Here is a 27,748-nt window from a genome sequence, read left to right as displayed (position 1 = left end):
CTCAGGAAAGACTGGAACCAGGGCAGCTGTGGGGAACCCAGCAGTAGCACCTTTTTAAAAATATGATGCTATCATTAAAGTGACTCAGCTCTAATATCTCCACCCCACCCTCTTCTCCTTTGCCTTTACCCTAATCTGATTGACCGACTTCGGGTGTAGTGTATCTGATCCCAGATCAAACAACCATAGAAGGGTTGGGGGACAGTGAAGGAGGGGGGCATAGCCCAAATGTAACCTCTGGAGTATTCTTCATGAATTAAATAGCATCCTGAATTTTGTCAATGACATCTGTTGTATCATACACATTCATGGGGCTTCTGTGTGGTGCAGAGGGTCAAATGGAATAGTCCCCACTTAATACTTGGTGTGTGTCATTGTTATTTCCTGGTCATATACCTAAGACAGTGACAAATCTGAATTTAGAAATCTTTCCTCCAGAGTAGGTTATATTCTCCTCTGTTGTCCCATGGCACTAAGTTTGTGACTGTAGTATGGTGTCCCTCCCTTGCCCCACTTGCTTCTTTTCTCCTTTCTCCCTTCTCTTGCATTTCTCTGGCATTACACTGATAAGCTCTTCCAGAGCAGACATTTTATTTTAGTCATAGCTGTATTCTAATGAGCCAGAGCTTGAGAAGATCTTGGGGAAGAGTGTTCAGCGAGAGTGGACAGTGAGTAAATTAGACCCCTAGTTGGGAGCAAGCTTGGTGCATTTGGTTTGGCAACAGCCAAGAAGACTGTTATAGGTGGACAGAATGGTATAAAATGAGGTTGGAAAAATAGGCAGAAGACAGTTCATATTTAGGACATTGTCGCCATAGTAAGGAGTTTAGATTTTATTTTACATTTAATAGAAAACCATTGGAGACTTTTAAAAAATTCTTTTTTATTGAAGTGTAGTTAATTTACAATGTTGTGTTACTTTCAAGTATACAGCAAAAGTGATTCAGTTATACATACATATGTATATATATTCTTTTTCAGATTCTTTTCCGTTATAGGTTATTACAAGATATTGAGTATAATTCCCTGTGCTATATAGTAGGCCCTTGTTTTCTTATTTTATATATTGTAGTGTGTATACGTTAAGAAAACCATTGGAGACTTTTAAACAAAAGAGTGATAGGATATGATCTGCCTTTCAAATAGTTACTCTAGCTGATTTGGGAAGAAATAATTGTAGGGGAGATGGGCAGCAGTATTGGAAGCCTTAGGGCCAGTTCTCAGGCTATTGTAGAGGATTATAAGAGCTCTAGAAAATTTACATGTCATGTAGATAGACAAATTTTGGTTAGCTGCTAAAATTTATACTAATTTGTTTTATTCTTTTACCAAAGCAAAATTTGTAATCAGTATACCTTCTCTCTCATTGTCACCCCGCCTTCTCTTATATCAGTTGCTTTCAGCAATTGTATGAAGAAAAATATTGTATTAAAATCTGCTATGAGGCATGCTCCAGTAAATTTTTACTTGTACTAGTGAAAATATTATAATTATCTCTTTAGTAGCATAACTTTCCTTGAATTGCATCCTGATACAGTTTTTTGAGTGAAACAAAGGGATGAATTACAGCTAGCATGACATTAATTACCCATAATCTTGGGAACACCCATGGGAGTGTTAAGTCAAACATCTTAGGGGTCATGATGCAAAACAGGTTAAAATCCCTTGTCCAGATGAAAGGTAACCATTTTATTTATTTATTTATTTACCATTTTTTAAATTAGAGTTAGAAATTATCTTAGAACATATTTATGCAAGTGATTTGTTAAAGTGGTATGCACATATAGAGCATTTTAATTCCCAGGATCAATATAAATCTTTATTAATTATTTTGAAAAATAATTATAATTCACATCTTTATTAGTAGGTTTTTGAAACTTAATTTTTATAGCTGTCTCTTTAGAAGTCTGGACTATTGTGCCTATGTACATAAATGGATATTTTTACATAGATAATAGTATAAAATTTTTTTCTTAAATTTTATTTCACTTTCATCAAATATTTTAAAGCATTTTATTTAACAGTTATAATTATTCATCCTTTCATTAAAAATGATAGTTTAAATGATCATAATTAAAGCAATTACATTATTTAACTTTCTAGCAAAAAATTTAGTATACTGTATTCTTCTGCTTCGTTTTTTAAAATTTTTTTTGAGAAAGAAATTTAGTCCTTGCTAACAGTATATAGATTTACAAGTACTATTTTTTTAATTCGTATAGCACACTATTTGTATATATAAACACTTGTGGGAGAAAGGGACTTACTGATTGTACCATTATGAATCTGATGTTTTTAAAAAGACATGGTTTCCATTTTTGGTGTTAAAAATTGCTAATAAAATAAAGACCCTATGAAGTATATGCATATTTGGAAGTACTAGAAAGGAAACATTACATTTAAAGAAGGCTGGTTTTGATTATTAAGTAGGCATATATACTGTATGTGTTTATAAAATTTATGTTTGGATTCTGAATTCCTATTAGAGTAATCTGTGATGGAAATAAAAGTCAACAGCAGAGGCAAACTAGTACAGGAAATAATGAGAAATTGTGGATTTAGGGAGAATGATTAAGAATTGGGATCTATTACATTCTTTTTAAAAACACATACACAAGTGTAGATAAAAAGGGCTAAGTTCATTTACGATATGTTTGTTAACAGCCTGAGCCTGGTAGAGAGCAACTTTGAGCAATTTTGGATTTTTTCCAACTCCTGTTTACTTTGTTAAAACCATAACAAGGTAATCTGGTTCCTTTCGACTTAAATAAGACAAAGAATTCAATATTGAGGTACTGTTTATAGGTCATTAAATATTTGTTTGGTGTCTAAGGATAATGTTTAGCATTGTGTTCAATTGGTGTGAACTGACCAATTGAAGTGCCAGATTCTGAAATGTCTTACTTCAATTAATACAAAATACTAAGGGTTCCTTTCATGCCAAGTTACTTGCTCCATGGGTGCCAGCCACACAGTCTCCATAAGCAGGCTTTTCTGGGGACTAATCAAGACTCATGGCCTTCAGGTTCTGCAGCGCTAGCATTTCAGAATCTGAAACATCACTTTCTTTTTATGAGCTTCTCCGTTTTTATCCCTAATTCTTTCTCTCATTTTAAGTTAGGTGTGGAATCGAGCTTGTATGATTGTACTTTTTTTTTTTAATGTAAACACCGACGTTTATTTATTTATTTTTTTAAATATTTATTTATTTATTTATTTTTGGCCACGTTGGGTCTTCGTCGCTGCACGCGGGCTATCTCTAGTTGCAGTGAGCGGGGGCTGCTCTTCATTGCGGTGTGCGGGCTTCTCACTGCGGTGGCTTCTCTTGTTGTGGAGCACGGGCTCTAAGTGCGCGGGCTCAGTAGTTGTAGCTCGTGGGCTCTAGAGCACAGGCTCAGTAGTTGTGGCGCACGGGCTTAGTTTCTCCGCGGCATGTGGGATCTTCCCAGACCAGGGCTCGAACCCATGTCCCCTGCATTGTCAGGCGGATTCTTAACCACTGCGCCACCAGGGAAGCCCCTGATTGTACTCTTAATGTAGTTAGAAATAATTGTAATTTGGTAGAACATACTGGAAAGTTATAACAATAAATAAACAAACCCAAACAAAAGTTTATGCCAATTTAGGATATTGGTCTTCATTAGATGAAATTTCCAGTCAATTAAAGACAGCCGTAATTTGGGGGCCAGATATCAGTAAAATGGCGAAAGTAGGCAAAATTTGTGTTTGGTACTCTCCCACCTTCTTTTTCAGCATCTCCGTTCCTATTTCTGTTTTTCTTCAGGTGCCTATCCTTGTCAGCTAATTTTTCATAAGTTTCCTGTGTCCAGAGATATTTGCAGCTCAATGCAAATATTTGTTAATGAATGAAAAATCCTGAATATCCAACAAAATTCAATAATGCAAATGTGGTTTCAGGCACTGTGAGAGGAAATGAAGATCTGTTTTGGAGGTGAGAGGGACTTTCAGCATCTCTTAAATCCAAATAGGCAGATAAGTAAGTTCTCCGACTATCTGATCATGCTGGTTCTAGAGTCTTACTTTGGCTTTATTGTGTCTAGTCCCAGTTATTCTCTGAGTTGGTTACATAGTTAAGAGAGAAATTGCTGGAGATACAGTTGTAGAGTATAGTAAAACTCTTGTCTTCTAACCTTTTATAAATTCCTGTTAAGAACATTAGAGCTGGAAGCAAAACTATAGCCCCTATACACTTTGACAGCACCTTTTTTCCCTAGTCTTAATTGTGCATGTGTGTGTGCATGTTAGAGATATGATTGTGTGTGTGTGTCTATATGTGTGTATACATATTTCCTTCAAACCTTCTACTCCTCTGACGCTAGATCTTTGCTCCAGCTGTTTCAACTTAATACGTACTTTTTTTTTTTTTTTTTTTGTAGGTTTCTATTACTTGTAATAAGAGAATCTTTAGCAGAGCAAATGTCTATGATTTTGCTACTAGGAGAAGGCTAAGGAAATGCTTTTGATTACTGAGTTCCTACCACATGTATGGTACCATTATGTAGGTAGTCAGTATGTGAAGAAATGAATAATTTCATTCCATAGTTTCGTTAGATTCTTACAGGATACTTGATGAACTTTCTTTTGTTAACCTTGAGAAAAATATTGCTAGAAATAATAACTGTTATCTGTTGCTGGTAGGAGTGCGAATTAGTACAGTTTAGAAAACAATTTGGTACTTTTTAATAATTTGAATATACACACATCCTACACCTCGTCAATCCGTTCTTTAAGTATGTACTAGAGAAATTTTTTTTCTCATGTATAACAGGAGAAACCAACAAGAATAATTTGAGCAGCATGTTCATAATTATAAAAACTCAATTCAACTCAAGGATCCACCGGCAGTTAAATAGATGAGCAAATTGTATAGTATTCATATACTGGAATACTGTGTGGCATGGGAGCTTCAGGTTGGTTCTAAGAAACTTCAGTGAATTATTTCTTCCAAATGCCCATGCAGTTTCCTGTTTGGAAATTAAGTAGCTTTAGGTTTATTTTTCTTAGCGTTCTGGCTTAACACTGAGTGTTTGGGGTTTTCGTATCGTCTCACTTTCTGATTTTATGATTTGTAACCTCTACTTTCCTTTTAAAAAACTTATTAGTGGTATAGCTATAGATGAAAGGAACAGCAAGGTTTGTATTATCAGCACAGTTTATTTTTTGTTATACATGTTCCTTATTCTCTCTGTCACAAAAAATATAAAACTGTTTACATTTTTTCTTTGATAAAAATAAGCCCCAAATTTATAAAATATAAATATTTAGGAAATTATTTTATAATTTTCCAGACATCTAGAACTCAGAATATTTAAGGATTGATAAATAAATCCAGAGTTTCACTCCGAGATAAAGATTTCATTTTAACAAATTCTGAGGCAAGTTCTTCACTAGGTTTATAGGTTTATTTGGATGCAATTAGCTGGATACCCATCTGCAAGTGACTTAAAGTATAAGTACATTTAATTTTAAAATAAATTACAAGGAGTCTCGAGAGTAGCAGTTCCAGGATTCAGTGATGTCATCCAGAACTCATGCTATTTAAATCCTACTACTCTACGATTTTTGGTTCATTGACCTTTTGCTTTTATGTTTGTCAATAAATTTCATGATAATGATGGTAGTGATAGTGGTAAAGGACATACAGTTTCTATTTCTAATTTTTTCTGGGAAGACTTAGGTGAACAGATTGGATGTTAGGACATAACTCTTTAATGTTCTACTGATATTCTGGAAATCATCTGACAAATCCTGACATCATGGAAAGGGAATGGGCTTCCATATTTGCAATTCCTCCTTCTGTTTTTGCCCCTTCTTTCCTTACTGTCCTTTTCATGGCCTGTAGAGATTGGACTGCATATCTGGCTATTATAGTCGCTGTTAATGACTCTTAATACTCTAGTATGGAATGAGTAACTGTTAGATGTTTTAAATGAGTTTAAATTCACATTGTCATCTAACTTCACTCATATTTTGGTTTTTTATTAAATTAATTTGGTTGTAAAAAAGGTGCTATTTCTAATTTAGTTTTGTTAAAGAGTTTTTTCTTTTATTTTTTACCTTGGTATATGACCTTTCATTTTCTTTTTAGTTTGTACCTATATACTTTTTAAAACTAGACTTAATTTTCAGAGCAGTTTTAGGTTTATAGAAAAATTGAACAGAGAGTACAGATAGTTCCCACATTCTCCCCTTCCCTTTTCCCCTATTATTAACATCTCATTAGTGTGGCACATTTGTTACAGTTGATGAGCCTATATTGATACATTATTTTTAACTAGAACCCATAGTTTACCCTAGGGTACACTCTTTCTGTTGTACAGTTCTATGGGTTTTGACAAATGCATGATGTCATATATCCATGATTACAGTATCATGTAGAATAGTTTCACTGCCCTGAAAATCCCCTGTGAATTACCTATTCATTAGTCCCTTGCAACCACTGATCTTTTCACTGTCTTTATAGTTTTGCCTTTTCTAAAATGGAAAAGTTGTTTATTGGGTTTTTAGCTATTATTAGAATGTCATGTGGAGAAATAAAGAAAATTTTACTTCTTCCTTTGTAATCTGGATCCCTTTTATATCTTTTCCTTGTGTTATTGCACTGGCTAGGACTTCCACTATAATATTGAATAGAAATCGAGCTGATATCTTGCTTTATTCCTGATCTTAGGGGGAATGTATTCAATCTTTTCACCCTTAAATATGTTAGCTATAGATTTTTTGTAGATGCCCTTTTTCGTTTGAGATCGTCCCTTTCTGTTCCTAGTTTTTATTATCAGGAATAGATGTTTATATCAGATGTTTTTTCCATATCTCTAGAGATAATCGTGTAGTTTTCTTTTTTAAGTTTAGTATGGTGAATTACATTGCTTGATTTTTTTAAAAAAATTAATTAATTAACTTACTTTTTGGCTGCGTTGGGTCTTCGTTGCTGCGCTCAGTCTTTCTCTAGTTGCAGCAAGCAGGGACTACTCTTCGTTGTGGTGTGCAGGCTTCTCATTGCGGTGGCTTCTCTTGTTGTGGAGCATGGGCTCTAGGTGCGCGAGCTTCAGTAGTTGTGGCACGCAGGCTCAGTAGTTGTGGCTTGCGGGCTCTAGAACACAGGCTCAGTAGTTGTGACGCACGGGCTTAGTTGCTACGTGGCATGTGGGATCTTCCCGGACCAGGGATCGAATCCATGTCCCCTGCATTGGCAGGCAGATGCGTAACCACTGCGCCACCAGGGAAGTCCCAGTTGTATCAATTTTTGACTCATATGCTTTGAATATCTGTTTTTAGATCCATAAACATTTAAGTTTATTATGTCCTCTTGATGAATTGACCTCTTTAATATTATGGAATTGCCTTCTTTATCTCTGATGTCATATGCCTGTATCTAAAAATATCACTGGCAAGAGGAATGGGATTGACATTACTGATTTAGTTAATAGCCTTGTAAAAGAAGGTAGATTACCTAAACAAAATCAGCATCTTTTTAGACTAGAGGAGGGAATTGAAGGAAGTGGAGGGATGTTGTATAATCATCTAATGATTATTACATATGCTAATCTTGCCTACTTAAAAATATTTTATATGCTAATGAAATGAAAAAATCAAATTTAGATATAATTCTTTATTCCCCACTCTCAAATTTTAAGTTAAACACTCTCAATTATTATATTTAATATCACCATTTAATGATTGAGAAAACTCTGAGTGACTCAACTCTTATTTTGTTTTGAAACAGAATTGAAATCTACCTCTAAATCTCAGCATTTGTGGGTTTATTTTTGTTTGTTGTTATCCTTTCTTAGTTTGTTTTGACTCTAAGTCTAAGAAGATAACATTGTGGGGGGGAAAATCCATGCTTTTCTTAAGTTTTATTATGTTCAAAGAGGAAAAGCAGAACATAACATAGTACATTATTTCATCATGTCACATTGGATAGAACATGACAGAACATGTATTTACAAAAGTATACTCTTCTTTAGAGCCGGATGACTGCTATCAATTTGGAAACAAACCATCTGCTTATTGTTTAAATTTCTGGATAACTTAAACCAACCCGCATCTATAAACAGAAGTAACATTCTTTGTAACCTTAAAACCATTGCTAACGTCCATTGTCTCCATATGTAATGCATATTTCCTGTGTAGTGAATGAAAACAGATTATGACATTTGTGATGTCTAAAAAGATCAAGTTGATTTCATTAACATGAAAGGTTAATGAGTTATACATTCAGCATTTGAAATTGTTATAATATAGTTTGGGACATATTTGTTCACACCTTGGTAAAGCACATACCCCCAAACTATCAATAAATAAGTGCTTACTTGACATAGTCCAAATAACTACTTATTCATTAGTTCTTAATTCTTGCATTCATTGAACAATTAAGTGTTTCTGAGGCGTTAGATGCTAGGGGTATAATGATGAGTGAAATATAGCCTATGGTCTAGTGAGAATTTTAGATGAATAGGTAATTACTCTAATAAGTATTATACTCTAATAAGTATTATAAGTAAAATGCTATAATAAATATTACTCATAACAAGTATTATAGGTTGTTGAGAGAAAAGAAAGATTCATGGATGACTCAAGTTTCTGCTTGGGCAAATAGTGGTTGGAAAACAGAGGTACAAGAACATTCATCTGCAAGTGAAGGTGAGATTGGTGATTTTTGTTTGCCAGTTGCCCAGTTGTATATATAGTACTTATTTTCTGTAATTATCAAGTTAAGTGTATAATAAGGCAGTGGTTCCTAAATGGTGATAATGTAGAATTTTGTGTGGAATGTGGAGTTTTCATAACAATTTACTCTTCCTGGATCCCTAAGTCTTCCTCTGAGTGTGACATACAGACTGTATATTTCCTAGATTATTCATCTCTTGCATTTATTGTTGGCTTTAGTGTTATTGCTAATTTTCTTCTGCTTTGGTCATCCTCTACCTGTGCCCCCAGTTTATATGAATTTGAGATGAAATCTGTATTTAAAGCATGTATGTATTCTTCCTATGAAATTTGTCATTAGAGTAGTACCCAGGTTTTTCCTAATGGTTGGTGATGATTAAGTTACCAATTAGTTGGGAACTGCTCTGGGGAGAGGGACAGGTGTGCGTTTTTTTTTTAAACAGCTTTATATTTAATTATTATCACCTGTTTTAAGTGTACAGTTTGATGAGTTTTGACAGATGTTTATAGTTATGTGACTACAACCATAATCAAACAGAATTTCTTCCCTAAAAAAGTCTCACTTTTTCCTTTGCAGTCAGTTCCCTCCCCCCATATCTCTCGGGTCCCAAGCAGTCACTGGTAAGCTCTCTGTCACTGTAATTTTGGCTTTTCTACAATTCATACAAATGGACATATGTTTTCATTTATCTTTGGTAGATACCTAGGGATAGAATTGCTGGGTCTTATGGTAAGTTTATGTTTAACTTCATAGAAAACTGCCCAGCTGTTTTCCAAAGCGACTGTACCATTTTGTGTTCCCACCAGCAACGTATGAGAGTTCTAGTAGCTCCATATTCCCACTATCACTTGCTGTTGTTATTCTTTCTAGTATTTTTAGCCATTTTTGTGCATGTGTAGTAGTATCTATTTGTCGTTTTAATTTGCATTTCCGTAAAAGTTAATGATGTTGAACATCTTTCTGTTGACTTTTTGCCCATTCATGTATATGTATGTTGTGTGTTTATGAGTGTATATGTACATACACAATATATACACACATATGTGCATGCATACATATTATAAATGAATATACTATATGTATGGGTGTACATATCTTTTTTCTTTGGATGAAGGGTCTGTTGACATATTTTGCTCATTTTAATTTGTTTGGTTATATGTCATTTTTGAGTTATAAGAATTATTTATATATTCTGAATGCAAGTGCTTTGTCAGATATATTTTTGCAGATAGTTTCTGTGAGTCTGTGGTTTGCTTTTTCATTTTCTCAGTTGAGTCTTTCAAGAGCAAAAGGCCTTTAATTTTTATTAAAGGCACATTTTTATCAATGTATGGTTATCTGATGCTGTGTAACAAACTACTCAAAGTTTAGTGGCTAAAAATAACAATAGTATTTACTTTGCATGAATCTGCAGTTTGGGAAGGGCTTGCCTGGAATAGCCTATGACTGTTCTCCTTGACATTGGCTGGTACACCTTGAAAGCTAAAGGCTGGAATCATCTGAAGACTCACTCACATGAATGGCACCTTGGCTCGGAGTAGTTGAATAGCTGTGTGTTGGAATAGCTGGGGCATCTCTCTCTCTTTTTACATAGTTTTTCTAGCATGGTGAAAAACTATGTAAAAATTACCTTTTAAAGGTAGTTGGACTTCTTACTTGGTAGCTCAGGACTCCAAAGGCGCATGTCCAGACAAAGTGAGAACACCGGGCAGAAGCCATTTTGCCCATTATGATTTAGCCTTAAAAATCAGCATCATGGGCTTCCCTGGTGGTGCAGTGGTTGAGAATCTGCCTGCCAATGCAGGGGACACGGGTTCGAGCCCTGGTCTGGGAAGATCCCACATGCCACGGAGCAACTAGGCCCGTGAGCCACAACTACTGAGCCTGCGCGTCTGGAACCTGTGCTCCGCAACAAGAGAGGCCGCGATAGTGAGAGGCCCGCGCACCGTGATGAAGAGTGGCCCCCGCTCGCCACAACTAGAGAAAGCCCTCGCACAGAAACAAAGACCCAACACAGCCAAAAATAAATAAATAAATAAATAAATTCAAATAACCTTTAAAAAAAAAAAATCAGCATCATTTCTGCCTCATTACGTTTAAGTTACAGTTACCAAGGTAGTTTCAAAGGTCCCAGGTTCAAGGGCAGGGAATATATGACATGGAGGAGAGTCAATGTCACATTTTAAGAAGTACATGTGAGAGAGGATATTAAATTAGTGTGGCCATCTTTGGATAGTAACTGCCATAATGAATTTCTTCTTCAATGTTTTATTCTTTTTTCTCCCCTGTGTATCATATATTTGCCTAAATCAAATTATAAAGTGTTTCTTTCCAGTGTTTTTTTGCATAAGTTTTATGGTTTGAGCACCAGCATTTAAGTCTGTGTTCCATTTTAAGTTAGTTTTTGTGTATGGAGTGAGGTGTAGGTTGAAGTTCATATATTTCGGTTCAGAAATTCAATTGTTAAAGCTCCATAGGTTGAAAAGACTAGTCTTTTCCCATGTACCTTGATACTTCTGTAGAAAATCAATTGAACATACACTGTGGATCTATTTCTAGGATTATTTCTCTTCAGCCTCTGGAAACTTCTTTAGCATTTCCTTAAAGCATTTCTGCTGGTGACAGATTCTTAGTCTCTTTTACATGAGAATGTCTTTATTTTGCCTTCATTCCTGAAGGATATTTTTGCTGGATATAGAATTCTGGGTTTATAGTTCAAAACCTTAAAAGATATTTTCTCCTCTTGCTTCCATGGTTTCTTATGGTTTCTGATGGCAAATCCATAATCATTTTAATAGTTGTTCCACTATATAACATATACATATATATATATATATATTTTGGCTACTTTCAAGATCCTTTCTTTATATTTGGATTTCAGCATTTTTGTTTATGATATGTCTAGGTATGGTTTTCTTTGTGCATATCTTACTTGAGGTTCACTGAGCTTAAATCTGTAAATGTTTGTCTCACCAAATTTCAGAAGTTTTTAGCTATTCTTCATATATCTTCTCTATATCAGTATATAGAGAAACATGTGTCAATCTGTTTTTCCTCTCTTTCTAGGTTTCTGATAATACAAATGCTAGATCTTTTGCTATTCTCCTTCAAGTCTGTGGGGTTCTGCTCAGTTTCTGTTTTCAATCTTTTTTCCTCTCTCTTCTGTAGACTGGATAATCTTTATTTATTTATCATCAAGTTCACTGATTCTTTTCTCTTTTCTCTTCATTCTGCTGTTGAGCCCCCGTCTACTGAATTTTTTATTTCTGATATTGTATTTTTCAGTTCTAGAAGTTCCACTTTTTAAAGTTTCTGTTTCTCTGCTGAGAACTTCTCTTTCCATCCATTGAAAGTGTGTTTAGGGCTTCCCTGGTGGTGCAGTGGTTGAGAATCTGCCTGCCAATGCAGTGGACACGGGTTCGAGCCCTGGTCTGGGAAGATCCCACATGCCACGGAGCACCTGGGCCCGTGAGCCACAATTACTGAGCCTGCGCGTCTGGAGCCTGTGCTCCGCGACAAGAGAGGCCGCAATGGTGAGAGGCCCTCACACCGCGATGAAGAGTGGCCCCCACTTGCCGCAACTAGAGAAAGCCCTCGCACAGAAACGAAGACCCAACACAGCCAAAAATAAATAAATAAACCCAAAGTTTAAAAAACAAACAAACAAACAAAAACTGAAAAAAGAAAAAAGTAACAGTGCTATTGATGGTTATAAATAAATATGGAAAAATAATCAATTAAAAAAAAAAAAAAAAAGAAAGTGTGTTTAACCTTACCTCATGGAACACAGTTATAATAGCTCCTTTACAGGCTCTGTCTGGTAATTTCAACATCTGATTGTCTTTTCTTTGAGATGTGGTAACGATTTTTTGTTCTTTTCAGGTTGAGTAATTTTGGATTGGTCCTTGACATTTTGAATGTCAGGTTGTGAGACTCTGGATCCTGTTAAACTCCTCTGGAGAGTGTTGATCTTTTAAACATTTATTATTATTTATTTATTTATCATTATTTTTTCCTTTAGTAGTAAGCAGTCACCTGTTAGATTCAGACTGCAAGTTCTGTCTCGTCTTCAGTGTGCAGTAGTTCCAATGTCAGTTGCCTTTCCTATGTTGCTTTGCGTCTGTCCTGACTGTGTGCCACTCATGGGCCATGCTGGGACTTGGGTGGTAGTTTTAATTGTAGTTTTGCCCTGAAAGCCTTCGCTTTGCTACTTGGGTCTGTTCCATGCATATGCTGATGAAGGGTGAGCTCTGTATTTGTGCTAGTTCAAACACAGATTTAGTTAAGGGATTTGCTTTTCCAGCTCTTCCTTTCAGGGATTGCCTCTTTATTCTCTGCTTCATTGGGTCTCCTCTTTCTGGTCCTCTGTCCAGAAAAACAGGATTTCTCTCAGAGTTGTAGCTGCCTGCTCTGCTATCACAGCTGCACACACTCTTCAGGGTCTGCCGTTGGGACAAAGTGAATAGAGAAAAGAGTGAAAAAAATAATGGGCATTCTTCCTTTCTTCTTTGGACTACGGAGGTCCCCTTTCCATATGCTTTTGCCCAGAAAAACAGAATTTATTTTCCAGTTTTAACTACCTGCACTGGTGCTGCTTCATCTTATAATTGGGGCCTGTCCTTGGGGCAGAGTCAAGAGAAAAAAAAAAAAGACAGAACCCCTCCCCCGAACCAGGGATTAATTCCCTACACATTCTCTGGCTCACTTGGGCCCCTCTTCCCTGTTTTCTGACTAGAAAGAGTTTCTCTGAGAGGTTTTGCTCCCTGTGCTGTAGCTGCTGCAGTGCATGGGTCCTGAAGTTATGAATTGTAATTAATGAGCTGGAACGGGGTGGCTTGTAGGCAGCTGCCTGGAGGAAAGAGAGTGAGAATGGTTTGCGGACCTCACAAAGGTCTTGGTTGCTATGCTAATGCGTTTGTGTATTTTGAAAGAATATGACTAGATTTGTAACATGCAGTGCTTCTTTAGTGAGAAGCAGATAGCTAATGCTCAGTTTTTCTATTTTTTACTTTGTATTTTTATCATCATAAAGAGGGAAGCAGCTGGTGCTGAAAAGCCTCAGTATTTAAATCTCTTTTTTTCTATGGCCAGGATAAACAGCTGGGGATTGACTATTGCATATGATTTCTGAAGACTTTTGCTAAATTAATCTTCTTGAAATAATGTAAGTTTTCTTTTTTTCTGGTTGTCTTGTCAAGAATTTTAGCATAAATAAATAGCCATATGGCATAATGTGCTAATTGTGGTTGACTGTTTTATATAGTACCTTTTTCATTGCCATCTGATGTAATTTTTAATTGCAATCTGATGACCACTTTTTAAGGTAGAATTGGAATTCTGCATTTCCTTTAAGATATTAATAGTAATAAAATTATCATTTATTGAATGCTTACACTTTTCCTTGAGTTCCATACCATTGTTATCCTTATTCTGTTAATGAACTCAAAGAAGTAAGTTGCTTGTTTGGATCACACATCTTACAAATGGCAAAGCTAGAATTTGAACTAAACAGTCTGTCTCTACAGCCTGCGTTCTTAATCTTTATGCTATATTGTTATATTTTTTGCAAGGCGCTGGGAATACATAAAAATTAGTATTTCTGAAACATCTTTTCATCTCAGGAAGTCTTAAACTAGACCTTGGATTCAGTATTTTCCATTTATCTAGCTCTTTACAGAGCTTTTCACATACGTTAACACCTGCATTGACCACCACAGGAAAACAGGTTGATATTAGCTGTCACCTTTCTACAGAGGAGGTCAGAGCTTAGAGAGTTTAAATGACCTGCCTAAGGTTGCCCAGATAGTAAATAGTGGAAATTAGATAACTAGAATTCTAGTTGCTTGACTAATAGGAAATAAACATATGCTAAATACAACTTTTGTATTTATATCTGTAAACTGCATGTTAAATTAACCCAATGAAGTCTTTCTTTAATATGATGCTTTAAAGTTTTTATAATCATACTGCTTTTCAAGGTAAAGTCTATTAAATATATATTTCTTGTTAATTTTACTTATTTTGTGTTGATTTAATGCATTAAAAAGCATTAAACTGTAATAACATGAGTCTCTATTGACTTTTGATTATTTTCACTTAGGGAGCTACTCAATGTAGTATTGCTTGTATTATAACATTTTATGTTGTTCCAAAATTCTGTTTTAAATCTATTTTATCTTTTAGTGTACAAAAATTGTTACTTTTCTTTTTATTGTTACCAAACAGTATATGTGCATGATGGAACATTAGAAAATAAAGAAAACCACTCAGAGATTAGTTCTGTTATCAATTCATTGTATATCCTTCTGGCTCTTTTTTGATTTGCACACAAAAACACAAGGATCCAGTCCAGAACTTTGCATTTCTTACATCTAGATTTCGTGTCTCCTAAGTCACTTTTATCTAACACTCTACTTAAAAGCAGTCTCTCTTGATAACCTGTTTTTAACTGAGGACCTACATATGGTTTTTTCCCTGCCACTGACAGAAGATGTTTAATGAACATTTTTAGTATTAATCATTTTAGTTGTTATCAAAACTCAAGGAGAGGGAAATTTCAATGAAGAATTTGCTGGTGGTAAATTTACAAATGCTGAGAATTAGCCCTGTATCTCATTGTTTTGGATACTTGTTAGTCGTTGTTTGGGTAACAAGTAAATTAAAAGCTATCTCTTTAGTAGAGGTCAAAAGAATGTTGTTCACTCCAGTGCTTTCCTATGGAATCAAAGGAAGCTGAGCTGAACTGACAGAGTGCTGTTAGAATGAGACGTCCTTAAACATGTTGCTGGGAAGAGCTCATGAAATAAATCAATTTAGTTGGAAACAAAAGATTGAATTTGGTATTCTTTTCCTACTGGAGAAAGTGCAGAAGAAGAATTAGATCTTCAAACTGCCTCAGGTTTTTGAGACACAAAAGAGTAAGTAGTTTGATGTGGTTTAGAGGAGAAGCTGTGTATTTCATCCCAAGTGCTTGTTGCCTCTGCCTTTCTTCCCCTTTTGGTCCTCAAATATATACAGTAACTAACCTGACCTAGCTGAGGACTCTTATTAATCACATCACTAGATTAAATAAAGTTTAAAAAAAACCAGGAAGATGGAAGATGTAATTTAATGTACCTATCATTAAGAATAGAAAAAAATGTGGTGTATCAGTGGTGAGAAATTCTTTTCCTTTAATAAAGATTTCTGTAAATAATCCTTTCAACATCTAAATTCTTTCAACATCTAGTTGTATATGCTTTAGTTAAATTCTGTCATAGCAAAGTCATTCATTTACCGCTTGTTTTTTGTTTGCATATATGAATAACCTTTCTTCCTCCCCATTAGTGGCCTATTTTAACCTTCTGTGAATTATGCATTGGAATCATATTCATGTTGTGCTGCAATCACAAATTTAGCAGTGTTTATCCTAAAAGTTTTTTCATTTTCTAACAGCATGTAGATATCAAACACCAACCCCATGCCCCTCCTTTTTCTAATCCTGTCTCCTAATTCAGAGAGGGAAAGAGAGAGGGAAGGAAAGCATTTACCTATATCTGGACCATCTCCCATGTAACATAGCTAACAGATTGCTCTGTGTGCTCTTAACCATCTTCTACAGGAATGCCCTTCAGTCAGGATCCATTGTCCTTCCTGTGTCTGTAACTTCTTCCATCTTACTGACTACTTCTACTAAGCCAGTAAAAACTTATCTAAATCTTTTATCCTCAAAATATCCTGTTGTCAATTTTCTCTCAACTCTGCTCTTTCTGGCAACAACTCAGTCTCATTCCTCACTTTTACTGTGAAACTTTTTGAAAGAGTTGACTCTTAACACTGTTTGACTTTATATCCTCTTATTCAGTCCTCAACTATGTTCTTACATACACCACTCTATTAAAATTGTAAACTATTTGACCTCTTTGCAAAACTGGATACTAGGGATTACTTATTCCTTTAAAAGTTAAAAAAAACCTTTTGATCAAGGATTTACAAGTAGTTTAAACCGTCAAATAGTATGCTGCAAACTAGTAGAAAAAGAGTAATACTCTTATTTACTTGTTCCACTGCCTGAGTCCCACAACCCAGAGGCAGCTGCTTGTAACTTTTTCTTTACTTCTTCTGTTATTTGCTTCCTTATAACTAAATAAATATGTTTACACTGCTATTTATGTTACACTGGTCACACTGATTTTGTACACATACATCAGTTTCCTTACAGTTTCCTCTAGTTTCTTATCCCTTCTTCACTCTGCATTTCTTTAGATGCATTCACTTTTTACATTTAAATTCTCTCTTTTTTTGTTGTTCATATACTAATTCTTAAAAATTTGTTTAGTAGAGCATGCTTTGAATTATATTTTCGATTAATAAAGGTTGGAAATGCATTCCTCTTATACCAGATTGAAAAATAAAAGACATATTGAACAGAGGAACTTGCATCTTCTCTTTTCTCAATCAGACTCTCATGTAATCTTTTTCTTTCAGCCTCATGTGCCATCTTACTTGTCTTTGAACGTACCAAACATGATCCTACCTACTGGTCTTTGTACTTACTGCCCATTCTGACTGGAATACTCCTGTTATGGACTGAATATTTGTGTTCCCCAAAATTCATGTCAAAACCCTCTCCTCCCAGTGTTATGATATTAGGAGGTGGGGCCTTTGGGAGGTAATTAGGATTAGACGAGGAGCCCTTATGAATGGGATTAGTTCCCTTGTAAGAGTGCAGAGAGAGCTTGCTTCTCTTTGTTCTCTGCCATGTCAGGATGCAAACAAGATAGTCATGTAAAATCATCTATAGTAACCAGGAAGCAGGTCCTCATCAGACACCAAATCATGAATGGAAAACAATGTGTTTTCTTCTAAGAGTTTTATAGTCTTAACTCTTACATTTAGTCTTTGATCTCTTTTGAGTTAATTTTTGTGTATGGTATAAGGTAAGGGTTCAGCTTCATACTTTTGCAGGTATTTTCCCAGCATCATTTGTTAAGAAGACTGTCCTTTCTCCACAGAATGGTCTCGGTACCTTTATAGAATATCATTAGACCGTATACAAGGGTTTATTTCAGGCTCTCTCCTATTTCATTGGCCTATACGTCTGTCTTTATGACATATCTTTATGATTACTGTAGCTTTAAAGTAAGTTTTGAAATCAGAAGGTGTGAGTCCTCCAACTTTGTTCCTCTTTTTCAAATTATTTTGGCTCTTTGGGGTCTTTTGGGTTCCATATGAATTTTAGGATGGATTTTTGTATTTCTGTAAAGAAGTCATTGGGATTTTAGTGGGAATAGCATTGACTCTATAGATCATTTTGGATAGTATTGACATCTTAACAATATTACGTCTTCCAATTCATGAACACAGGATGTCTTTCCATTTATTTATATGTTTTTAGATCTCTTTCAGCAGTGTTTTATAGTTTTCAATGAACAAGTCTTTTGCTTCTCTGGTTAAATTTATTCCTATGCCTTTAATTTTAACTTTTTTTCTTTTTTTTTTGGTGCTATTATAAACAAAATTCTTAGGTTCCTTTTAGGATTGTTCATTGTTAGTGTATAGAAAGTATTAAGTCTTTTCAGGTATTATTTAATATATGACATCACTGAATTACTTCATCTTCTGTCAGTATTTCAGTACCAGTCAAGTGATTTGGACTGAAATCAGATGGAAACTAAAAATCAGAATAAATGATAATTTCTGAATTGAATTCAAGTACTAAATTTTTATTTAATCTTTGTTAACCAAACTAAGTTTTAAACTTATTTAAGTGTGCTAATTTGAAACTATAGGCATTGAGTGATAATAGCAGATCAAAATAACTTTTGAAATATTTCAGTTTGGGCTCTTTATTGAATTAAAATATTCTGAAAATGATATTTCTAGAGTATAATGTAGAGCTTATGGTGCCTTATTGATGCTTCTCTAGAAGTTCCTAAAAAATGTAAGGGGTTGAATGTTTTGCATTTTGGGGTTGGGATGTACAGTTGAATACAGATTACAGATGATATATTTTTGCTTTTTTTACATTCACAGGCCACAGAAACACTATTTAGAATGGGTGTAGCAAGAGGAGCCATCACAACGTTAAGAAATGGAGAAGTAAGATGAGAATTTTGATACAATTATTAATTCTTAATTCATAGTATACTTTTTTAACAAATTGAGAATACCTGATGTACAAAGTATTGAGTAAATCTCATCTACAAATCTATTTCAGTTAAGTCATGTTAGAACCAGATCTTGGGTTGAATATAAATTTCTGAGCCTTTTAATCTTTGGTTACCAATTGTTTTCACTCTTAAAAGAAAATGACATTTAATAATAACTTCTGCAAATATATATATATTTATTGAACATAACCCCATACTTCTTTCTTTCTTCCTATTTTATGTTCTACAGATGTGATACTTCTTTCCTAGCATAAAATAATTTGAAATGTTGATATTTATCACAGAAGGAAGGGCGAAGGGAGGGAGAGAAATGGAATTTAGTCTGTTCTTTCTTATAGTTGAGGCTCAATTGTGATAGAGTCTAAGTTTAGACTTTTCTAAATACTCCTACCAATTCTTAAAAAAAAGAAAAATCTACTACCTGAAATAAATTTTCATTACCAAATTATTACTGGCCTAATTACCACTCTGTCTGCTTTTTCTTTATTCACTCCCTTACTAAGATATCCTTAGGTTGAGGTTGAATATAATGTCACATTGCCATGTTCCCTTTTCTATCCTACTAGCAAATATTTATGGATAAAATACAGTGCTTTTTATTCTGGAATCAAGTTCTGTGTTATTTAATGTAATATATATATAATTCAATACCCTAAACACTTGAAACTGTATTATTGTGTGATTATAAAATTTATCAGTCGATATATCTGCTTGTTAGGTGAAAATGCACAGTCATTTGGAAATTATATGTCTTTAAATGTTTAATTGTACATATATTGGCAAATTACTTTGGTATTAATTTGTAATATATATTTTATCTATGAAAAATACTTAATTCATCTCTTTGTATTCTCAACAAACTACAGTATGTGGTGCCATTTTGAGAGAAGAAAACATTCCCATTAATAAAGTCAGACATATTTATTTGCCTAAAATGTGTCAAAATGAATTTTAGATTTTAGTTATTACTATGAAATTTTTCATGGAGGTGGTCAGTGAACTTTTGAACTTTATCTTCTTTTATAAAAAGTTTGGGGAAATAAATGTATGCAAGACAGTTTTGCAAGTAATCTGAGCATATCAACACATATTGCATATGTACATATTTTACTTAATGGAGAGGAAGTAGTTAAAGCAGCTGGCTTTTGATCCATTTCTCCCCCAATTACTGGGGATTGCAACAGGTAACTAACCTGTTTAACAGGTATTAATGTAGGACAAAGTTTATAAGCACTTTCTTGTACATTTTTTCCTTGTGTTTTCAGATCTCTGAAAATGGAATGTGTCTTCTACAGTGGCTCCTCATAGTCACCATTTACTATTTTTCACATTTTAACACCTCTAAAATTAAGTCTATGGTATTTTAGAGTTGATAAAATATGATGATATTTTGTAGATTAAAAAAATACAGAGTGATACATAGTGAAGTATTCAGTAAATGGTAGCTAGGATAGGCCACAAATTAGTTTTAATTATTTGACTTTTAGGAAATAGAGAATTAAGACAAAACAAAACAAAGAAATTATTGAATATGTGTATGTGCAAGTGGCATAGATATTTTGGAGATGGTAGGCTAAGTGCTATGGGAATAGATGATGTAATATGGTTCCCATCTTTAGAGGAGCTTACTCTCTGGTGGAGGAAACAGTGGCATCAATACGTGGGAGAAAAACCTGGGAGAGAGTTAAGGTTGAGTCTGGAAGTAAGTAACTAGAGTCCAGCTTCCACTTGGAACGTGCTAAATTTTAGTGTCCGGCCAATAATAAAGAATTACTTTAGAAGTAGGAGATAAACGCAAAGGTTAACAATTTAATGGACTACTTAAAACAGAAGCTGAAATCACCATATTTGTAATATTAGAAAACTTGTGATATGCTAAGGGAGGAGAGTGGTAAGGAGTTTACTTGTCCTAGGGTATTTGAAAAATTGTTTTAGCTCATTACTGCGAAAATATCTGTTAAGCAGGGATTAATAAGTAACCCCATGACAGTGATATTAGGTAGGAGGAAGAAAGACTGGTATATCCAAATTACAACGATAGCAGTCTTTGAGTAAATTTGTGATCTGGATGCTTGATGATGCTGAACTTTGCTTGTCTGTTGTCTTCCCTTACTTGTGTTCCTGCTTTAAGCCTATATTTTGTCTACCTATTGGACATTTCTGCTTGCATATTTTAAGAAATGTTGAGATCAGAAAACATGGTTCCTTTCTCTGAAAGGAAAAACGTAGTTTTTGAAGGAGTTTGAAATTTATTTTATAAGTTATAATGTATCATTGGAGGATTTAAGCAAAGGAGTGATACACTATCTTTTTAAATCTTCATCATAACTCTGCAAGGGAGAAATTATTATGCCCATTTTATAGATAAACTGAGTCTCAGAGAAGTTAAACATTTTGCCTGTGATCAAACAGGTAGGAGATGAAAGACTTGGGATATGAGCCCCAGTCTGACTCCAAAGCCCATTCATTCCACTATACAATATAATCTCACTCAGTGTAATTCACTTACTTAGACTAGAGTTTTCTAATCATTCAATTGTCCTATAGTTGGACAGTTGAAAAATAGCAACAGCATAGTAGCTAAGACCTCTGAGATTATGTAATCAGCCATGTTTTTTAATGCATTCTGATTATCACTGTTATCTTTTCATATGTGTAGAGGTATATGGCTTAAAATGAATAGGAAAAAATATTGACCTTTCACAATTCTGTTTTGTCACTGAATGCCTAACCATGTTGATGTATTCTTTGTACAGTCCTATATATAGGGTAGCTGGATTTTTTTATTTTGATTAAATTACATAAGCTAAAAAGCAGGTAATTTTGGGGGGGGTAGAATTTTTTTTAATTAAAATTAAAATTTTTTTATTTTTTAACTTTTTATTTTACATTGGAGTATAGTTGATTAACGATGTTGTGTTAGTGTCAGGTGTACAGCAAAGTGATTCAGTTATACATGTACATTTATCTGTTCTTTTTCAAATTCTTTTCCCATTTAGGTTGTTAACGTAATATTGGGCAGAGTTAATGTGTTTCCTTATTTGGGAAGGCTAACTTGTAAAATTATCACTATCAAAAATAGTTATTGAATGTGCTTGGCTCAAAAATTGTACTTTTAAAATATTTTCAAGAAAGATACGATCCTGTTTTCAGCCTTCCAGGTACTTATGTATAGGGTGAAACAAGTTGTTTGTTAAAAAGATAAAGTTGCTCTCTTAAACTTATGTATTGGAAAAATTATGTACTGTTATTTTATATAACTTGAAACCTGAGTAATCCAGAAATTAGTGTTTTTTCGTTAGTCTTCTTAATTCAGAGTTTTAAAAGAGAACAAAGTTAAGCAGTTCTTTACCATAGGAAGGGATTTCAAACTCTAGGTCTTAATTAAAGCCTTTACCTTCTGTGTATCAGCTGCCAGTATATATTCAGTGAATCACTGAGAGTATGTAATGAAGAAGCTAAATGATTTCTTGTAGCCAGTGAGTTGATTCATCTATTATAGCTTTATTAATTTAAAAAAATTCTGTGAATTTTCTAAAGTACAAGCATATCTTCATTTTTTTCAGAATGTTTAATGTTTCATATCTGTGTCTTTATGTTGGAGAGATTCATGAATAGAAGAAAAAATAATCTTTGCCTATTTGTTCAGTCACCACAAGTATTTATTGAGCACCTTCTATGTTCCTGACATTGTTTTAGGTGCCTGCGATCTATCAGTAAACAAAACAGACCAGTATCCTTGTCTTTGGGGAGCTAATATTCTAGTCCACTGATAGCTTATGTTCTAATTATGGAAGAAAATAAAAACATACAAAGCAACTAGGAAGTAATTATAATTACAAAGCTTCAAAAGAAGGTATAAGCAAGTATATGATTTAAAAGTATAAGCAATTTAGATAATGAAGGACAAAACAATAATTAGAATAGGGTAAATTAGTTCACAAGATTTCTTAGAAGGCACATCTTCAACTGGGCCTTGGAGAAATTTATGAGCATCATTGAAGAAGAGGTCAAAGGGCATTGCCAATTAGGAGAAACAATATAAAAAGGGACATAGTTGCGAGCTGGGAAGATGTCTTGATGTAGAATCAAAAAGGAAGGGGGAGGAGGTTGTGGTGTTGAAAGGGAGTAACATTTGTTGAGTGCCTTTTCCAGGCACTTTATAATTATTCAGCTTGTTTATACATCAAAACAACTTTCCAGTTTAGATCCTTTTTTCACCATTTTTTCCAAAGGAGATAAGTTTTTTTTTTTTTTTAATCACATTTCCCTGAGAATTTGCTGTACGAATGCTATGATACTGTTTAATCTTGTGGCATAATCAAGAATGAATACCATTTCTTCTTCCCAAGTGGAGAAGTCAGCCTTGTGTGATGTAAAGAGCACTAGTCTGCCTGCCAGTAGACCTGGTTCTCTTCCTGGCATTAATAGCTATGTGATCTTGGACAATTTACTTACCATCTCACGATTTCAAATTCATACTCTGGAAAATGAGTTGATTAAATGATCTTTAAGGGCCTATTCAGCTTTAACATTTTCTGCTTCTAGGCAGCTTTGTATAGTCTTTCTTTTTTGTGGTTCTCAGCCTTGACTGTGCATGAGAATTGCCCACGGAGCTCTCTGTAAACTATAGGAGCGTGGGCTCCATCCCCAAAGACTTTGTCCATTAGGTCTAGCCTAGGGCTCCAGTAGCTGTATTTATTAAAGCATCTACTGATTTTAATGCTTACCCACTATTGTAAATTACTGTTTTAGAGAAGTATTTTTCAATCTTATGTCTTCTGTGAACTCAGGGAATGTACAATTTGAGTTAGACAAAACAGATAAAGAAATAACAAAGAAATCTGAGGTGTATTTAAAGATTTTTATATATAAAGTAGAACACAGTAGCATGGTTTGTTGATGTTTTGGAAAGATGGATGTGGGATTAGACACAGTATTTACTTTTGTTTGATGTTACTGCATGGTATTAGGTATTCTGTGTGTTTTATTAGAATGGAAACCTTTTTTTGCCTTTCTGGAGCATGCTTTTTAAATAAGTCATAAAGAATATTTCATTTTTGTGATTGCTGCAGTGAGGCCCTCAGTTTAAGATAAGTATAATCATAAATATCTTTGTAGATTTATATATATATATAAAAATACTAGGGCTATATTATCCCCAAATCATGACGTTCATAATACAATGATATAATTTTTAACAACTTTTTTCATGAATTAAGGAATACTTGAAGAGTCTATGAAATTTACATATATAATATTTACTCTTAGTCACAAAGTTAATTGACTATTAAGATATTAGATATATCTCTAACACTGTTGAAATTATGTTAAAAATTATATTCAGTTTAATATGATACTTAAACCAAGTATTTTCTTTTTTTGAATGCAAATTCTTTATATAAGGAAACCTAGAAGTAAACTTTTATTTATATTTTTAAAATTGTATCTGTTTTTTTCTCAATTAAACTTTTTATACTATTGCTCTTTTAATACCACCTGAGGAAATATATGTCTTTAATAAGCAAAGTATTAGTATTTCTTATAGTGAAGTCTCTGAGGCCTAGTGCCTAGTACTATGCCAGTAACTAGTGGCTTGTAAAATCTAATCAAATGAGCAAATACTTATTAAGGGCATCTTAAAGGCAGATGTGACACATGGCACTGTTATCAGATCTAGAGTCCCTTCCCCGCTCTTTCTTCCCTAAATATTAATTGAGTGCCAGGCACTATGCTAAGTGCCGGGTTTTAACTGTAAATAAGACTAATACGGTTTAAGCTCTCAGGAGTGGCTGAGTCCATAAACCTGCCACTTAGGACCTTGCCACACAGCGTCGGCTTCTTTAAATAGGAATAAAAGCATCCACTTCATACATTACTCTGTGAGAAATAAATTTATAAAGGAGCTAGCATAATAACACAAAATAAGCCTGTTAGGATTTAGCCTGTATTAAATGATAGCTATTTGTTATTTAATTAAATATGATGAAGTATTTTCTATATTGGAGTGAGTATATGGGCATCTCTGGATTGTGGTTATTTATAACAGAGTGTGAACTAACAGTTGGTAATGAAAGACTGATATTTTGGGTCCATAGCTATGCTGCTAGCAATGTTACTGGTACTTTTAAATTATCATTTCCTTCCTATGGGACTCAAGATATTTGGGTCAGCATATATTACCAGTGCCCTCTGCTGTCTAGTGCCAGTAGCTCAGTAATACACCGTATATGTTTAGTTACAGACTTTAAGTGCACTACTCAATCAAATTCTGTTGGTCATAGTTTTGTTTCTATGCATAGAATAAATATAGCAAGGGGAAGTGCAGTGGTAGAAAAACTGACATATACAAATAGACATAAGAATCCTATTAAAAAAACAGAGTAAAGTCATTACGTAGTGAAAACTTAGATAATTCCAAGATAATTCCAAGTCTTAGTTGGGCAAAAGTCCCACTGAGAATGACTAGACACTGACCTCCCAGAAATGCAGACCAAGGCTCAGTTGATCCTGTCAAGGAAAATTGGATTATCTCTTCTGTGATAAGACCTCTGATTTATGTATTGTGTTTTATCAGGAAGAAAATATTAAGATACTTTACACATGTCTATTGCCATTGAAATATACTCTTTGTTAACTTGACTAGTTTCCTCTCATATCCCCATATCACTAAGGGGAAAAAAAAAAAAAAAAGAATTCTGACCACTTTAGAGTGTTCCCAAATAATGTTTGCAAGTTTATTGTTTTTTTTCTTCTAGGAGTGATTCCTCATTCTAAACATGTTGATAAACCGTACCAATACAGTTGGACCTCAGTATCCATGGTTTCCCCATCCACATATATGTAGGGCTGACTATACTAGGGCCATTTTATTTAAGGAACTTGAGCATCTGCGGATTTTGGTATCCGTGGTGGTTCTGGAACCAATCACCTGAGAATATTGACAGATGACTGTAATCTATTAGAATTTAGCCTAGAAAAGTTATTATGAGGTTTTTCCTTTCAAGAAGCAAGTAGAATATAGCTTTAAAAAAACAAAAAACAAAAAAGCACATACGGGGAAAATGGATAACATCCTGAGAAGGAGAAACGAAATAATTATGGAAAAGGATCTAGAGAAAGGTTAAGGCCTAGGGAGTATTTATAATAAGCAAGGTATATACAAAGAAGTCCCAAACCTATCTCTGATGAGGTGGGAAGAAATGAGTTTTGATTGCAGGACAGAAGGTTTGAGATAACTGGAGCCACTGGTCATGATTTCAAGGTGGCGAAACATTAAGAGACTTCAAAGAGGTTGCAGGTCTGCTATCTTGCTCATTTTTAAAAAGTTGTATTTCTTATTAGCCATCAATCTGGATGGTATAGATACTGCCAGAGGCAGAAGACTGGTCTAAGTAACATCTTCATATATTTTTTTCAGTTTTCCAATTCCATGAAACAAAACAACATGTTATATTTTGGCAGGTGCTTAGAAAATTTAGAATCCATGCCAGTGGCATTGTAAAACATTGAGCTTCAGAATTTATATTTTATTCTTCCTGGAATATTTTGTCTTTGTTACAAATCTACTTTAAATGGCTCATCATGTTATGTGCTGTGGCATTATTTCATATTCTTGGTGAACAGTTTATTTGGAAAATTCTGGTGCAAAGAAGGCCAAGGGCCAAAGTGAGGTTTTAAAAACATCAGATCACAGTGTTTAAGCTTGGTGGCCTTGTCTATACCAATTCTGTATGTGCCTTTCTATACTGAGATAATTACCTTTCAAAATGCCCTTACTTTCTTCATAATAATAACTCTGCTTTTGATTTAAATACAAAAATAAATGTGCCATAATTTTGTCCTTAAACAAAACAAACGATATCTGGATAATATCTGGAACTATGGAACACTTAGGTTTTATTTTTCAAAAATTGGAAGGGTTCTTAAGATAACATCAGTTTGTTTTGATCCTAATAGGAAGAGCTTTAGGCCAGGAAAGCAATTATTTCCACATGGGTAAGGCCAGTTCCAACTACCTCCCCACTGAACTGAAACTTGCCTACTTTGGTTATATAGCTGAATGTGGTTGAGAGCATTAAAAATGCAGGCCCTCTTTTAAAAATGAAGTCTTTAGACATACAGAAAATGTTTCTTTGTACAAAGCATACCACAGGAATTTTGTGTGTAGTATTGGGGTGAGTTCAGCAGCAAGTAATTTAAACATTTTGAATTTCCAAAGAAATTCAATTTTTTACACATACGTGTGTCCAAATATAATTTTTACCATTTTGTTTGTACATCTTTTTTCCTTTCTTTGTTGACTCTTGGCTGTGTTCTCAATAGATGAGTTTGCTATGTAGAGACAAGTATTGTTTGTAGTGGTTCAGTAGGGATGTGGCAGATCAGAAAAGAGAGGATTTGTGTTAAATGATGTGGTTGGTCTTTCTGGTGGTCAGCCCTGATCCTAACACTATGAATCACTTCATTAGCATAACAGACACTCCTGTCACTCAGGAAATTCCAAGGATGTTTCAAGCTGTGTACCAGGAACTGGGAACAAAGTGCAGATACATTCTTTATTATAGCACAATCTATAGATTTGCTTTTTCTGAAATTTTCATATGTATGGAATTATACAGTATATACTCTTTCATTTCTGACTTCTTTCACTTAGCATGTTTTTGAGTTTCCTCCATATCAGTTTCTTTCCCCTTTTCATGACTGAATAGTATTCTCTTGTATGGATAATATTTTGTTGATCTGTTAACCAGTTAACAAACATTTGGATAGTTTCCAGTTTGGGGCTATTATGAATAATACTTCTGTGAGCATTTGCATAGAAGTCTTTGTGTTGACATGTGTTTTAATGTCTCTTGGGTTGATACCTAAGAGTGGAATTGCTAGGTCATATGAGTAACTT

General features: G+C 34.3%; 1 protein-coding gene across 3 annotated transcripts in view; it reads left to right on the top strand.

The window, feature by feature from the left end:
• Positions 1-27,748, top strand: part of TMEM135 (transmembrane protein 135) — a 244,678-nt gene that overhangs the window by 88,049 nt on the left and 128,881 nt on the right. For 2 of the 3 annotated variants that reach the window (XM_059930620.1, XM_059930618.1), the window contains exon 5: positions 18,710-18,775. The exons of the other annotated variant lie outside the window; for it this stretch is intronic. In XM_059930620.1, the coding sequence (XP_059786603.1) occupies positions 18,710-18,775 (66 nt within the window). The remainder of the gene's footprint in view (positions 1-18,709; positions 18,776-27,748) is intronic. 3 annotated transcript variants of the gene reach the window in all.

The sequence above is a fragment of the Balaenoptera ricei genome, chromosome 8, assembly GCF_028023285.1.
Source record: "Balaenoptera ricei isolate mBalRic1 chromosome 8, mBalRic1.hap2, whole genome shotgun sequence".
NCBI lineage: Eukaryota > Metazoa > Chordata > Mammalia > Artiodactyla > Balaenopteridae > Balaenoptera > Balaenoptera ricei.
The sequence above is the reverse complement of the archived record's forward strand: the minus strand, read 5'-3'. Positions and strand labels throughout refer to the sequence as shown.